This window comes from Cryptotermes secundus, unplaced genomic scaffold, assembly GCF_002891405.2.
Source record: "Cryptotermes secundus unplaced genomic scaffold, Csec_1.0 scaffold581, whole genome shotgun sequence".
NCBI classification, from domain to species: Eukaryota; Metazoa; Arthropoda; class Insecta; order Blattodea; family Kalotermitidae; genus Cryptotermes; species Cryptotermes secundus.
In genome coordinates, this window is record NW_019739959.1 from 180,776 (window position 1) to 196,566 (window position 15,791).

Consider the following 15,791-nt stretch of genomic DNA (forward strand, 5'->3'; position numbering starts at 1 on the left):
ACCCACTTGGTTTGATTTATCTTCCTGTGACTATACGCAGACGGAGCAGCAACCCAGTTTCCACACGCTCGACAGTGAGGTCATCTCTCTTGAACTTTACTTTCTATTCTTATGTTGTAAAAGGTAAAAGGTAAAGTTATCCTTGTGCTTAATTAAGAATCACGCCTTGATTACATATAAGTAGCGGAGGTATAGCTCCATATATTCTTAACTTAGCACTGACACTGAAGTCAGTGGTCAGCTTCACGCTCCGGCCGATAGGAACTGGGCGGGCTCAAACCCACTATTCCTGACGCTGTAGAAATGAGAGAACTGAGTCCCGGTTTGTCGGTACTCTAGCAGGTAGGTTACCGCTATACCGACTAAGACATCCCGGTTGCCAAAGTAATAATAATTAGCAGGGCCCGGATTTTGATGACCTGAAAATATTTAAAAAAACGACCTATAAAATGACCGAAAAATCCAGAAAAATGACCTAAAATATGACCCAAAAATGTAATATGCAGGACCCGGATTTTGATGACCTGAAAATATTTCAAAAAGACCTATAAAATGACCGAAAAAATCCAGAAAAATGACCTAAAGGAGAAAAGAAAGAACACTTCGCTTCCATATTATTCACATTTCAGAAAACATATGAAGAAAAATTCCCTAAAATGGCCAAAAATGATAAGAAATACCCTTAAAAAAATTACTCCAAAATGAAAAAATGACCTTAAACCTAAAAATGTCAAAAATGACAAAAAAATACCTACAAAATTTACATTTCTGTAACCAGCAGCTCATATCCGAGATTTATATATTTCAGAGCATCGCACAGGATAGAAGAAAAAAAAAGATGACATTCATCAAAATCCGGGCCCTGATAATTAGTCTTCAGGTGTGAACTAGATTCATCTGGCTTAAGAGAAGGCCGAGTGGCTAGCTCTCGTGGACACGGTACTGAACCCTCCGGATGATAAGGCCAGTTTCTTACAACGGCCTTTCCTACGTGGAATTAGTTAATTCTGTAGTCAGGAGGATAGATAAGTAAATAGGTTTTTAGACTTATAACATTTTATTATCCTGGATTGTTACATTGTGATAGCATCGGAACTTAGTTATGAACCTAACTTAAAATGTAAAGAAATAAAACAGAAATCTTATTTTGTGGGGTGTAAGGTATGCGAAGGGGTGTTAAATTAAAAATAATGCAGATTTTTTTTAAACACCAACTGCTATCTAGCGAGTATAATGAGAAACTAAATTGGGGGGTGAACTTATAGTTCCCAACCACTAGATGGCAGTGAGATCTTCCTCATAACGCTCTCATGTCTACAAGGCAGTGAAATATAGAAATTGAAGTAGAAAAGGAAGTAGAAAAAGACTGAGGTATAAAATAAAGCAAAATAAACGTAAGATCAAGGCTGAATTACCTGCAGCACAGTGAAGTAGTTACGACGGTGCTGCTTCACGTAAGACCATAATCTTAATTAATATCAGTCCACGTAAAAACGCCAGTCGTACGGCACGGACTATAACGTAAAGGCTAAACAGTATTACGTGCTTAGATAAGTACGACGCCTTGACGACGTAAGGGGGAACTGAGATGTAGCTCCAAGCATTCACGTCCCAGTCCCTTTGTCCCCGGGGGGGAGAAAAAAAAACGAGGTTCGGCGAGTGTCAGAACCGAGCTGGGTGCTGTACAGAAAGCACTACCTGTGACTCTTCTAGGATTCTCTCTAATTCACTATACTAACCCCCTCTGTGGTCTACTGGTCAGAGTTCCTGACTACAGATCCAGAGGTCCGGGTTCGATTCCCGGCGCTACCAGGTGTTCTGAGAAGTAGTGGGTCTGGAACCGGGCCAACTCAGCCTCGTGAGGATAACTGAGGAGATATTTCAAGGAAATAGAGGCTCCGGTCTAGAATACCGAGATTAGCGGCCGTTGGGATCCGTTGGGCTGACCACGCGACACTCTCTATCCGCTAAAGTTGGCACTAACTTTGCCGACAAGCGGCGGTGACTCGGTCGGTACAGTTCGCTTGCGGACTACAGGCCACTTTTTCTTTCTCTTGAGTTCTCCCGGCTTCCTTGATCTCCAACACGTAAAGGATTATATTTGTATGGAGTAAATGTAAAGGCACGGTAAAGCGACCCTGTGTTTAATTAGTTAAGCACTGTGCCATGAAGTGGGGGGGTATATTTCTCCACCTTTCTTAATCTCGGCACTAGATGAAGATGAGTGGTCAGTTTCACGCCCCGGCCGCATTACTCCCAGTAGAGAGAACACCCGGTACCAATGGCTAGGAGGCTGGGTGGGCCTCAGAGCTCGTCTGGACGCTATGAAGTACAGAAAGATCTCTTGCACTTGACGGGGCTCGAATTCCGGCCGTCCAGTCCGTAGCTATATCAACTGAGCTATCGAAGTACACACGCAAGAAGTCTCCTTATACACGGGTCCATGCAACGCCCACTGAATGTCCCTGCTGATCTGTCGACCCAATTCTTTTGGGGGCAGAGAGAAAAAAAGCTCCATTGAATTCGTATCGTGTTTGTCCAACGGTAAGATAACGTACAGACATAATCCATAAAATCGGTCTATTGTGCACTATTACAATAACAAATGACAGCTGCGGTCGTGACGTCATAACCACATTCTGTTCCCATCAGCTGTCATCACTCACAACAATACAGTTGTCTAACTCCATGTAACTGAGTCCTTCTCGAGAAGCCGCCAGTTGCGCAACTACTCAAGAATTTCCCATCTTTTTATGGAACCCGAAAGTTCATTACCGTGCTTATAGTAGCCCTCCACAGGTCCCGATCCTGAGCCAGATCAATCCAGTCTATACCGCCCCGTCCTATCTCTCTAATACTCATTTCAGTTATCCCTCACCCACGTCTAGGTCTTTCTAGCGGTCTCTTTCCTTCTAACTTTCCCACTCATATCCGTATCTCATCCTCCTTGACTTGATCATTCTAATTATACTTGGAGAAGAGTACAAGTTATGAAGCTCCTCATTATGCAGTTTTCTCCAACCTTCGTTACTTCATCTCTCTTCGGTCCAAATATTCTCCTCAACACCCTGTTCTCAAGCACCCTCAGTCTATGTTCTTAGATCCTGTTATCATAATTATAATAATAAACTTGGGAAAGCAGCCCCAATCCCTCTTTCCCGTATGCCTGATATTTCCACAACCGACCCATTTATCTACCATGAAGAGAGTCAGGTTAGCTGATGGCTCCCAGAGCTGTCGAACTAAAACATGAGCACGAGTCCCTCGGAGTCGGAACCAAGAATCGCTCTGCTGTTGAGGACCACCAGCAATTTACATGTCTGTCTGTCCTGATGATGGACTGAGGCAGGTTCCTCACAAGCATCAGTAACGATCTACCACACTACACGGTGTCATATCCAAAAAGACAGTAATTTAAATTTAATGCATAAGTAAAGAAATCGTGGAGAATTAACTCCACGTTTCCATACGCCTTCAAATTGTAGTGGTTTCGACTCTGGTTTGCGTACCAGCTGTCATGAACGGAGAGACCATGGCGGAACATTAAATATTACAACCTCGTACTATCTATGTCTCTACAGCTCTTTGTTGAGCCTTGGCAGATTTTTTCTTCAGTTTTTTAATCCTATACACAGTCGGTAGGGCACCTTGGACGGGGGATCAGCCTGCCGTAAGGCCGCTACCTACACAAAGGACAACAGTAACAGAATAAACGCACACAGCGTTCGAGCGAGCGAAGACAGTTCATGCCTGTGATCGGCAAACAACCTCGTACTGGGTACTTCAAACATGTAACAAGCCTGGTAGCATAACAGACGGGTGAACATCCTGTCCTACACAGCAACGGCTGAAACTTCTGCATGCATTGCATTACCAGACAATGGCAATAAGGATTACCAAACCGTACCACCACATTCATTGTCCCGCCTGCAGACATTTTATTCACCCTTCTGTTCAATCCGTTGCAGGAATCGCATATTATACGTAACTTCACAGTGTATAAACACAGGGATAACAAAAAAATTGTTCAACTGGTGTAAAAAGAAAAGAACAGTAAATATGCACGCTCGCCATTTCATTGTATTGTCTATCGGGACTTCAAAAAGAAAATTCAGTCTGGATAGACGGCCACAGAATGGCAATTCATGTGGAATATAAACGTGGTCGAATTAAACTCAGAATGTGTGCACTAGAGCGTGAATCAGCTGTTGAATGACGCCATGTTTAAATAAAAATGTAAGACATTCACAGCACCGATTCATCTCAATTGTCATTTTACAGAAGCCTCTGTCTGGAACGGGGTCTACTCAGCCTCGTGAGGATAACTGAGGAGCTATTTGAAATTCTCATAAAATGTGACCGCGCTGTAATTTTATGGATCAATATTTGGTATGCAGTTTTTTATTTGACTTGTTTAAAAAAACAAGGGGGGGGGCAGACACCTTGCTTGCCTCTCACACCCCTGCAGGCCGTCATGAACTGGACTCTGGAGCTGCGATCAGCTGTAATGCTGTTAAACGTGTAACAGAAAAGGGGCTGCAAGGCTATGCTTCAAAAGAATACAGTGTCACTCAGTCAATGACTTCTTACGGCAAAAAACAAATAAATAAATAAATAAATATTTAGGCGACAGTTGGGTTACGATCTTCCAAAATTATTACATAAACCATACTTAAAATTCTTAATTATTTCCTTATGTCGTAACTATAGCAACTTCTGTTGTGTAAAAATGATCTTAAGAGCTATTAATCTGTACTAAAAAAGGTGGGGGGTAAAAATGTTTGTCTAACTGAGGCCCAATGTTTCGATCTGGCTTCACTGGCAGATGTATTTCCGAGCTATTAAACTCTTTCAAACATTTGCTTTATTGCCCTTTGCTGTCTTCATCAGTCCATTTTTCACTGACTCGCATCAACACAGCGCTTCCCGGAAGTTACGTTACAGAGGCAAGTGCTGAAGGAAACGCCAGCAGAAGAACAACCGGCGGATAGCTACACCACTGCTGCTTGTCTTTTCAAACGGCCCTAACCTGGAGAGGCGCAAAGTGCTCGCACATGCACGAACAACTCGGTATACATTCCCAAGCCTCCTCCATAATGCGCAGTTTCCCGGGATAGAGTAGTCAGTATAGTGACTGACTACATGCTGGGGATCGAGTCCCAGTTGGGGCAAGAACTTTCAGTTCTCCATGTCGTCCAGACCGGCTCTGGGGTCCGCCCTGCCTCCTATCCAATGGGTACCGGGGGTAAAGCGGCCGGGACGTAGTGCTTAAGTAGTTACGGACAAGGATATATTTTCTTAATTTGTATTGTGGGGATTGAGTCCAGCTGGGTCCACTCAGCACGTCGGCCACTGATTGGCCTATTGTACCTGCCCCGGGTGATTATGGTGGAGAATTTGGTGGAATGAAGATTGACAGGGGAACCCGCAGTACTCGGAGAAAACCTGCCCCCGCGCCACTTTGTCCACCACAAATCCCACTTGACCAGACCCGGGATCGAAACCTGGCCGCCGCGGTGGGAAGCCAGCGACTAACCGCTTGAGCTATGACGCGGCCAACGCACAAGGATAACTTTACTGTTTTTTTATTATGGAATACAGTACAGTCGTATCTTATGCGAATTTGAAATAGTGCCATATAATTAATAAGGTCTCACTTTATGCGCAACAAAGTTTCAAATAATGCGACTCCCTCGCTCAAATAAAAAGGGACCGCAAGAATTGTGTATATGATTCAACATTATGAGCAAAATCGTCTCAAATTATGAGAGTTTAGAATTATGCGAGGTCTTAGGAACGCGTCCTCGCGCAAAATTCGAGCGCACTATCCGTTTATTATTATTATTATTATTATTATTATTTTACTGCAATTGTCTGTTCACCCTTTAGCAGCAGATCTTACACTGACACAGACAAGGAAGCACTACAACATAAAGGGAACAATACAAAACAAAGTACAATAGAAGATGCAAGGTACACACAGTGCAAATCCAATCATATAAAGCCTGTTTACTGAATGGACACTATATGGGATATGAGGTCGTGTAGTCTAGAAGATGTTCATGGACGTTTCGGAGGTATGTGATGCCTCCATCTTCACAGAATAGTGATGTTTAATGGAAACGAGGATTAGTTGAGTACAGGAGGTGTACATGTGGATGGTTCAGGGGGCGTGCTCGGTTCAGGGAATAAATAAGGAATGAAGATGCTACGTCGCGTGTCCCTGAGGAAGTTGGGGCCACACCCTCCCGACGGCAGAAGTGCGAGAGGGGGTGGCACTGAAAGATGCTAAATGTTTAGTTCGGTGCAAAGGTACAGAAAGCAGAAACGTGCCTGTCTCTCTCTGGTCTGGATCCAATGTCAGCTGTTGGCTTTTACAGTGCGCGCGGGAGATAAACCAAACACGAGATTCGATCTACAAATTAGAATAGGCAGCGACGGAGGTTCTCAAATTATGGATCAGAAACCTCCAGGGCGTCGCCAGGCTCTCAACTATTATTTGAAATCAGTTGTATCCACGCACAAATTTGGCGAATCAGTAAGATCTCATATGATTTTTTTCAGTATCCGGCAAAATATTTCGCGAATTTTTCGTCAGTCCCGGAATATTCACAGCATACTGTATGGCTTGATAAGGCCCTGCAACAGTGTGCAGAACTGCACTTTTCGTGACTGTACAGGAACATTTTATAGCTTACTGTAGGTGTAGAGAGGCTGTAAAGCTATTTAGGTTCCTGCTGTCACCGTGCAGCCTGATAGGGACCTGCAACAGCATGCAGAACTGCACTTTTCGTGACTGTACGGGAACATTTTATAGCTTACTGTAGGTGTAGAGAGGCTGTAAAGCTATTTAGGTTCCTGCTGTCACCGTACAGCCTGACAGGGACCTGCAACAGGGTGCAGAACTGCACTTTTCGTGACTGTACAGGAACATTTTATAGCTTACTGCAGGTGTAGAGAGGCTGTAAAGTTATTTAGGTTCCTGCTGTCACCGTACAGTCTGATAGGGCCTGCAACAATGTGTTCTTCCTCTGATCTGCAGAGATTGGTGGGAGGGTTGCGTAAATGTATGTATTATTTCAGCTGGCCGCGGTATCAAAAGTTTGAGAACCTCTATCTTAGTACAAGAAGATCAAAAGGCAAACACCTTGTTGACACAGCAAGGAGTAACAGATGTGCGTGTCAAAGGATGAGACGTGGTACCGCCACTGAATGCGACACAAATCGGTCACACTGTAGATAAGGACGACAGGCGGGAACAAAATACGAATAACATAGAAACAGTGGATCTACATCATTCAACGAACACTTTTATTGTTTTTAAACGTAAGTTGTGAAACCCGTCCAGACGTGAGGAAGGGTGCACACAATGGGTGTCGAGTTCCCAAGCAAATAGACGAGAATGTCATCTGCAGATCGAGTTCCGGAAGTCTACATTCAAAAGAGTCTCAACAGAGATTCCTTGCGTATACACAAGGGCGCGCGGTTGCTGTACAGAGCAGCGCAAAGTTCCTCTCCATTATAAGGTGGTACTCGAAGAGGCCGTTCGCTTATTAATTAGGGCAACTTTTACGTTTTAGGAGAATTTACGTTACTTATAACATACTTACAAGACTTTTAACATACTTCCAAAAGTTTCAAGTACATGACAAAAAATACATAATTGCAGATGATAACACATACTCTGCTGTACAACTCCTCTGAACTCACACAGAATTTAGCAAAATTCTAAAGAAATTAAAGTGAGATTAAAAAAAATATGCTCATAGGAAAATTACATAAATATTTTCCGTGTGAAAATCCCCCGTTTTCGATAGAAGGGCTCCACGAATCGTGGCGCTAGAAACATCCGTCATAGTGAAATTTATTAAGCAATTACCTACCTGGAAGCAGAGAAACGGGAGTGACATTTCATACGGAAACTTCTCAGGTTACATGAATAGCACAAACGTGCCATTAATTATCTGAGATGGTTCACACACTTGAGAGTCTCATTAGTTCAGGTCACGAAACGGAATGACGTCACAACTGAAGGAACATACGCCGAACAAGCCGACCCTCGTGGTCATGACTCGAATACAGACTGGGACACCGACCACCCTCACTAGGTTTCAGTCTCTCCAGGCGAATACAAAGATAAATGTCTTGAAATTGGCCACGACTGCTTCTTCCTACATCTCTCTCCATTCATCATCCAATCATTCGACGTTGTATAGGCCGCGCTGACAAACTCCGTGGCCTGTAGTCCGCAAGCGAACTATACCGACCGACCGACCACCGCCTGTCGGCGAAGTTAGTTCCTACTTTACCGGATAGAAGGTGTCGTGTGGTCAGCGCAACGGATCCCCACGACCGTTAATCTCGGTTTTCTAGACCGGAGCCGCTATTTGCTTGACATAGCTCCTCAATTATCCTCACGAGGTTGAGTGGACCTCGTTCCAGCCCCACTACTTCTCTGAAAATCTGGTAGCGCTGGGAATCGAACCCAGGACCTCTGGATATGTAGCCACGAACTCTGACCACTAGCCCACAGAGGCGGTCCCCCGTTAAATAAATAAGAGAAGTAAATAATAACAATAATAACAACATGATCTTGGTGATTGTTTCCAAACACTTTCAAAGATGTTCTTTCNTATATATATATAGTTTAATTGTTGCCATTCTTCTCACAGTTCTAGACCTTAGAAACAAAAATATATTGCAAACCGTAACAATGCCCATTACTTGTAATAATTCCCTCACTAATTTCAATAATTTTACAGGAAGACCTCATGTAATGGAAAAATCCCAACATGCTACTGGTACAATGAATCATCTATTGTCACCAACCCCGTGGAGAAGTGTTTCCCTAAGTGGAAACAGTGGACTCCCGCCCCCAGGGGAGCCCTCAAAACGTTCTACGCCGATCCGACGAAAACAGCTATAGACCGCCATACATACAACTCAACATGCCACATTAAATTACAAGAATGTAAGAGAAAATATACTCATAAATATAAACAGACTGTAATTGAAAATTAAAGGTATCCCTGTAAGAGGCCGTGAAGGCCCATAGGGTTCTGCGACGTAGAGGCTCCCACATTTTCTAGACAATCGGCTCACAGATAGCGGTGAGATTGTCAGTCTTACGCGCCAGCCGCCCTTAACCCCAGGAAGATTCCTGGTACTCATTTCTGTTAGAGGCTGAGCTGACTCCAGGGCCATAGTGCGGCTGGAAGAGTTAGGTCAATTTAAGAAATACAATGACCTCGTCGGGAATCGACCCCGCGACCTTCCGGCTTGTAGCAGTGGAAATTATTTACTTAAATGTTCATGTCATATTATTAGTAATATTTTAATATAACTGAGGCTCAAGCATTTCATTGATATCTGGAGAGCTTTCAGGAAAGAGTTCTGGAAATGTCAGAATAAGAGAGCCCATTTCGCCTGTGCACACACCTGTCGCTGCTCCTAACAAACTGAAAAGGTTCGTCACATGCTTAATGAAATTCCGTTTTAATATTATTCCATTCAGCCCTTATATATATAATTTCGCTACTCCATCACACAACTGGCAAGACATATATACAGTAACGTTTCTCCTGTGCCCAATTATTTAGGCACCACGCCATGGAGGTATAGCTCCACCTTTCTTGACCTCAGCACTAGATGGCGGTGGTCAGCTTCACACTCCTACCGCTTTAACCCCTGGGGAACATCCTCCGGTACCAACTGGACAGGAGACTAGGTGGGTCCCAGAGTATAGACGAGGTGGATATGAGGGGAACTTCTTGTCACTGCCGGAAATCCAACCCCATTTCCTCGGGTGTTCAGGCCGTCACTATACCGACTGAGCTATCCTGGCTCCGGTAGATGTACGTGGACATAACACTTATTATTAGAAATATACGCCAGGATACGGAAGTGTAAATCGTGTAAGCCCAAATTAACCGCGCTTCTTCATACAAGTTTCCTGGTTATAAAAACAGTTGATGGATGTCACACACAGCGGCATGGGGCGCTTCGGGAGACAAATTGCTAGTCACATGCATATTACAGTCAGCTTGGGGATGGAGCTAATTAGCACCACAATTAATTTTCCAGCCTCCCCCCATCTCCTCTCTACTCCACACTCACCAGGTTGTTATAACTTTTGTCTCACAATTTATGGTGGCGTACTTTCTTACAAAGCTAATATCATAACTTTCCCGAAGTTACAAGCTGAAGATCTTTCTCAAGAATTTCCTCGGTTTCCCCTTGCTAATCATCATTCTACCACTGTCCCCTAAGATGTGTGATAGCCATGACCACGCAGCATATCGTCACGTCCTCAGTATTGAAGTTTGGTGCTAAAGCCGCTAGATGGCTCTGCTTGCTACCAGCTTCGCGCTGGTTTCTATTCCACGACCCTGAAGATGTAGTCGAAATGATCCCCAGAAACGTCAGCTGATTTTAAACGGACTCTTTGTTAATGGGCTGATTTTGATTTCAAATGACATAAAAATAAAACGGAAAATGATTTTCTGTAGTTTAATTTTGATTTTTTGATTCTCATTTCGAAACTATATCAAAAAATTTTAATAGTAACGAATTAAATATATTAAATTCAATATTTATAAACAGCCTAAATGATGAAGAAAGCAGTCTTCTGGGATTTGGCACCGTGTATATGTGGTGTTAACCGACGCTTCGGAGGAACACCACATATACACGGTGCCAAATCCCAGAAGACTGCTTTCTTCATAGTCACCGCCGTGAAAGCCTCAAATCTTACATAGCCTAAATGATAATAAAGACACCGGTACAGCAACACAAATCCAGATGTACCACACAATTCCTTCCTCAAAAAGCACACCCTATTGTGTAATAAATCATAACAAACAAAACAGAAATTTTCAGAGATGTCACCACCTTATGTGTCTTGGAAGATATGTATCTACCCCCATCTTCACCCTTAAATTCGGCCCTTTTCACTTTTACCCTCACAATTTCAGTATCTCCGAAATAAGTCTATAGTATAAATTTCTGTGCCTACATTTCAGTCAACCGAAACCTATGCGGGTCCTTGTAGTCTTCGAAACAAGAGAAACTTCATTATAACGCCCTTATCTGTAACGAAATCCTAAATACATCGAGGCGCTAACATTGATTATCTGTTGTCTGCATGGGACATGTTAATTTCTAATTCCTTATCCTCCTGTATAACAATGGAGGGCTCGGAAGTGAAAACTTAACGCAGGCAATGCGACGTCGTGTCCCCGTTTCAGACACTGTGCTCTTAGCGGTCATTCCTGTCTCTCTCTTATCGAAACTTAACAATCGTCGCAACATACAGTGACTGCTCACTCCCAAATCACAATCACATCACTGGATGATGATATGTGAAACAGGCTGACAAAGGACAAAAAGTTTTCCTTTCCTCTACAACGTCCAGAACGGCCCTGGGGCCCACCCAGTCTCCTACAGATGGGTACCGCGGGCTTTTTCTCTGGAGCAGAGGCGTGAAGCTGATCTAGACCCCAGGTATACACGTATATTATATCGTGCCACATGAAGCTATCTCAACTGCCTTCTTCATAAATCCTTCCATCACTAATACCAACATTACACATCCTCTCAACTATTGAGATAATATCCTTATCAGGCAGCTGAGGTCATCTTAACGGTGTACTTAACAAATTCCTCTCATCAGTAGTACCAACATTACAACCTCTCTGTTGTTTCAAATACTCGATTTGAAGTAAAAGGAAAGTAGTTGATTAGTTCTTGCCAGAACTTATTGTTCTTTTTCTTCTAATTTTTGTGCTGCTTTAAATCTGAACTGGTTACTGGTAATTCAGGCGAAAGTGGGGTCGGGTTACCAAGGTTCCACTGTAGTACAAAGGATTTAGCATTTCACGATAACTGTTGTGGGCTGCATTACCGACATCAGTAACCATACGCTTCACACATGACAATGCAAAAATGTTGAAATGTTGAAAATAAGAATGACGTACCTTGTGTCGGAAGACGGCACGGGTGTAGGTGCCCTGGGTGGTAACACAGGGATGGGGGTGCCTCTTCTACGAACAGCACCTCCAGGTCCCCGGCTAAATCCTGCGTAATGGCTTCGGGACCGTTCCTGTTCCCTGTTAGGAGATGCCTCCATGTTGCTGTCGCAACTGGAACTCGCCTGCAACATGGCCCCAACGATCACCGCTACTTCACTTGTCTATAAATGGCTTCACAAACCGGCGAGTAGTACACTGCTTTGCCAACATAATCAGAGGTCACAAAACAGAGGAAACAATTCAGTCCTGTTTCTCTTTCTCTTCAAAACACTCTCTAAATTGTATGCTGGACCAAATGAATAAAAATTAAAGTATAAATATACGTTCAAATTAAGGGAGGAAAAAATATGGTATAAATGTTTTGACGCCTTTCTAACGTTATTATTATTATTATTATTGGAGGGGGTGGGATTCCCCATGCACCGCGACTAATGGTCTATTGTACGTCCCCTTTTGATATTCTACCAGTCGCCATACCCTGCCGGTACTGGTGTTCGCTATCAGCCCCGTTCAGCCAGCGAGGCTGGCAGTGGTACCCGATAACTTCCCCATCTACCGGAGGCATTGGAAACTACTTGGGCGGGAAACTTTGCCTAATTTTGCTCAGAGGTCTCCTAGAGACATGGGGATATTTTACGTGCCGTAAATCTGTGACACGGGACGCACAGCTTAAAGTCCCTCCCGGAGGACTTGTTCCCTGAATTTTTCCGCCCTTAAAAATTCCACGACATCCGCCGGGTTTGAACCCGCGTACCTTGAGTCATGAGGTGGGAACGTTACCCCTAGACTGCGGAGGGGTTTCGGAGAACATTGGTAACAATGATTATTAGCATACATCTTAAATTATTTCAACAATTGTGGAATAAAAGAAACTGCGGAACGTTATATGACAGAAGGGAAGCTGTATAATTGGTAATAATAAGAGCATTTACATTAAAGCCCCCTACACCTGAAATTCAGATCTACATCCAAAAAATTTGACAATAATCTGTGCAGAACATCTCGTGTGCGTACCTAATACCGTGAGTGGGAAACTTTAAGGAACGAAAATCTTAAGATTTGAGGCTTTCACGGCGGTGACTATGAAGAAAGCAGTCTTCTGGGATTTGGCACCGTGTATATGTGGTGTTAACCGACGTTTCGGAGGAACGTATCGCCCCCATCTTCAGGGTAGAAGAAAAAGTATAAGAATTCTGCAAGCGACAACACCGTGAGAAACGGTAAAGCTTTACCGTTCCTCCGAAACGTCGGTTAACACCACATATACACGGTGCCAAATCCCAGAAGACTGCTTTCTTCAACGAAAATCTTGTGAATTCAATGGGACTTTGGGTACGGCGCTATGGTTTCCACTGCATGCCTAACAATCTATGTACCCTCAAAGATAATTTAGACACAGCTTAGTTCTCAAGTGCCAAAGATTGTGAACAGTGAAATTCACTTCACATCAGAACGAATTAATCTGTCAAAAGAATATATCACAAACTCGGAGCATATCATCAGCGGAAAATTATAAACCTAATCCTTAAAACTTTTGTCATCAGAGGGACAAATGACTCAAAACACCAACACAGGATGCCGAATGTTTCACCGGTGCTGCCGACTACCAGGACGTTTAGTATATCCCTGCCTGGTTCCATGCTTTGCAATTCAATATGTAAAAAATCTGAAATTCTTTTCAGTCCTGGCAAGTACTGTAACTAGCTCTCCTGTAATACACTCAGAGTACCAAAGATCACCATCACACACAATCCTAAGCCACTTCCATCCACTTCCCACTGGAGGAAACTACGACTACCGGTTTCCCCATTGAGTTTCCAACCGAGCACCTACCGAATACAAGTCTAAAAAAAGTTACCATTACACGAAAATGCTCCTTTCTAATCACCGTTATGCACCCCATCGGGAGCCAGGATAGTGCAGTCAACATAGCGACTGGCTACGGGCTGAACGACAGAGGAGTCGAAGTTCGAGTCCCGGTATGGTCAAGAATTTTCTATTCTCCAAGTCGTCCAGACCGGTTCTGGGGGCCACCCAACCTCCTACCCAATGGGTACCGGGGGTAAAGCTGCCGGGTAGTGAGCCTGACCACTCATCTCCAACTAGTGCCGATATCAAGAAAACGTGGGTCTATACATCCACTCCACCATACGCCTTCATGGCGTAGTGCTTAATTAGTTAAGCAGAGAGACAGCTTTACATTTTACTATAGTACAGCCTGTTACATTTGTTAGAGAGGGGCATTTAACCCTTGTTGTGCGAGGCCTATAACAAAGCTAACGCATCTGTTTCCTCTGACATGGCTAGAGAGCGAAGTCCAAATTTCATTTTTCCAATGATGGAGAGTTTATATTAGTCCTCCCCTTGCACCCTAAATTTCTACCCCTCAACTCCTGCCCGCTAAATTTTCCTGTTCTGTCAAGACAAACACTGATAATTGCTTGTCAAACAAAAATGACGACAACTTCTTTTTAGAAATACGGGGGGGGGGGGGANTAGAGAGGACGAGGAGGACGAGGACGGGGTCGGTCCTGAGAGACCCAATTAGCTTCAGAAAATATCTCCACTTCTGAATACTCTTGTTGTAGCTCACCACAGAAGACAGAGCGCTCCATAAAAACAGTCATCTCCGACATGTTTATACAAACACTGTCACCTTTCACGGCCTACAATGAATTCACACGTCGAACCTATGTACAATTCCCATCACAGAGAGAGAATATTATGAAAAGGCTGTCACTTTCTTCTTTACATGAGTTAAGTGAACTACTTTTCTAAATCTAGCTAACACGCCACTTGACACAAGGCATTGTACCAGAGCGGGGTTTGATTCCGGGCAAGGACACTGTCTCTTCCCTTATGCCACCATATTCGGTACACCATTGCCGTCTATCCATCCCCATATAAAATCGATACAACGGAATCTTTCCTCGGGGTACGGTGACCCAGAATCACTCATCCCCAGCTGACACTGCGATCAAGAATGCATGCAGCTAGCTTCAAGCCCATACATCCTCATGGAGTCATACTTTAATTTATCCTCATGTCCAAGGAGTGACTGTTCATAAGATGAAGTGCATTTTAGTTTTCGAGTGAATTAACGTGTTCAGCTAATTAGGTAATATTTTCAAAAGGATTGACAAATACTTGACTAGTGGCGCCAAACATAGTGGCTGCTGTTCCTTCCAATTCCCTTGCAGTACTCCATTCCCCGCTTTTTTTTTCTTCCCACTCCTGCTGCGGTCCATAAACTGTGATCCCTCGGCCAACTGCCACGTCGCGAGCCACCATGGTAAAGAGGTTAAGCAACACTGTGCGTGGTGAATAGTAGGACGGGTGACCGCTAGAGTATCAAATGCACAGTGCTTAACTACCTTTTTCTTCTACCTCATTCCGAATATGTAACTGCAGCGTCTAGGTAGACCAACCTGTTCGAAAATAAACTTTTACTCAGGCACGTCACTTTGCTTTACAATATGCCATTAGAAACGTCCAGGAAAACCAGGTGGGGCTGCAATTAAACAGGACACCTCAGCTGTTGGTCTATACTGATGATAATATAGATACCATAAAGAAAAACACACAAACGCAGAGAAAACTAAGTATATGTTGCTGTCTCGTCACCAGAATGCACGGCAAAATTATAACATAAAGATAGGAAACAAACATTTTGAAAATGTGGCATAGTTCACATATCAGTGGACAACCATAACAGATTGAAACCTTATTCAAGAGGAAATTACGAGGAGATTGAACTAGAGT

The 15,791-nt window shown here is 43.5% G+C and overlaps 1 protein-coding gene across 1 annotated transcript in view; it reads right to left on the reverse strand.

Annotated features, from left to right (window-relative positions):
* Nucleotides 1-15,791, reverse strand: part of LOC111872165 — a gene marked incomplete at its 3' end in the record, with an annotated part of 196,244 nt that overhangs the window by 114,499 nt on the left and 65,954 nt on the right. The window contains exon 2 of the mRNA XM_033754557.1: nucleotides 11,976-12,151. Coding sequence (XP_033610448.1) covers nucleotides 11,976-12,127 — 152 coding nt within the window. The remainder of the gene's footprint in view (nucleotides 1-11,975; nucleotides 12,152-15,791) is intronic.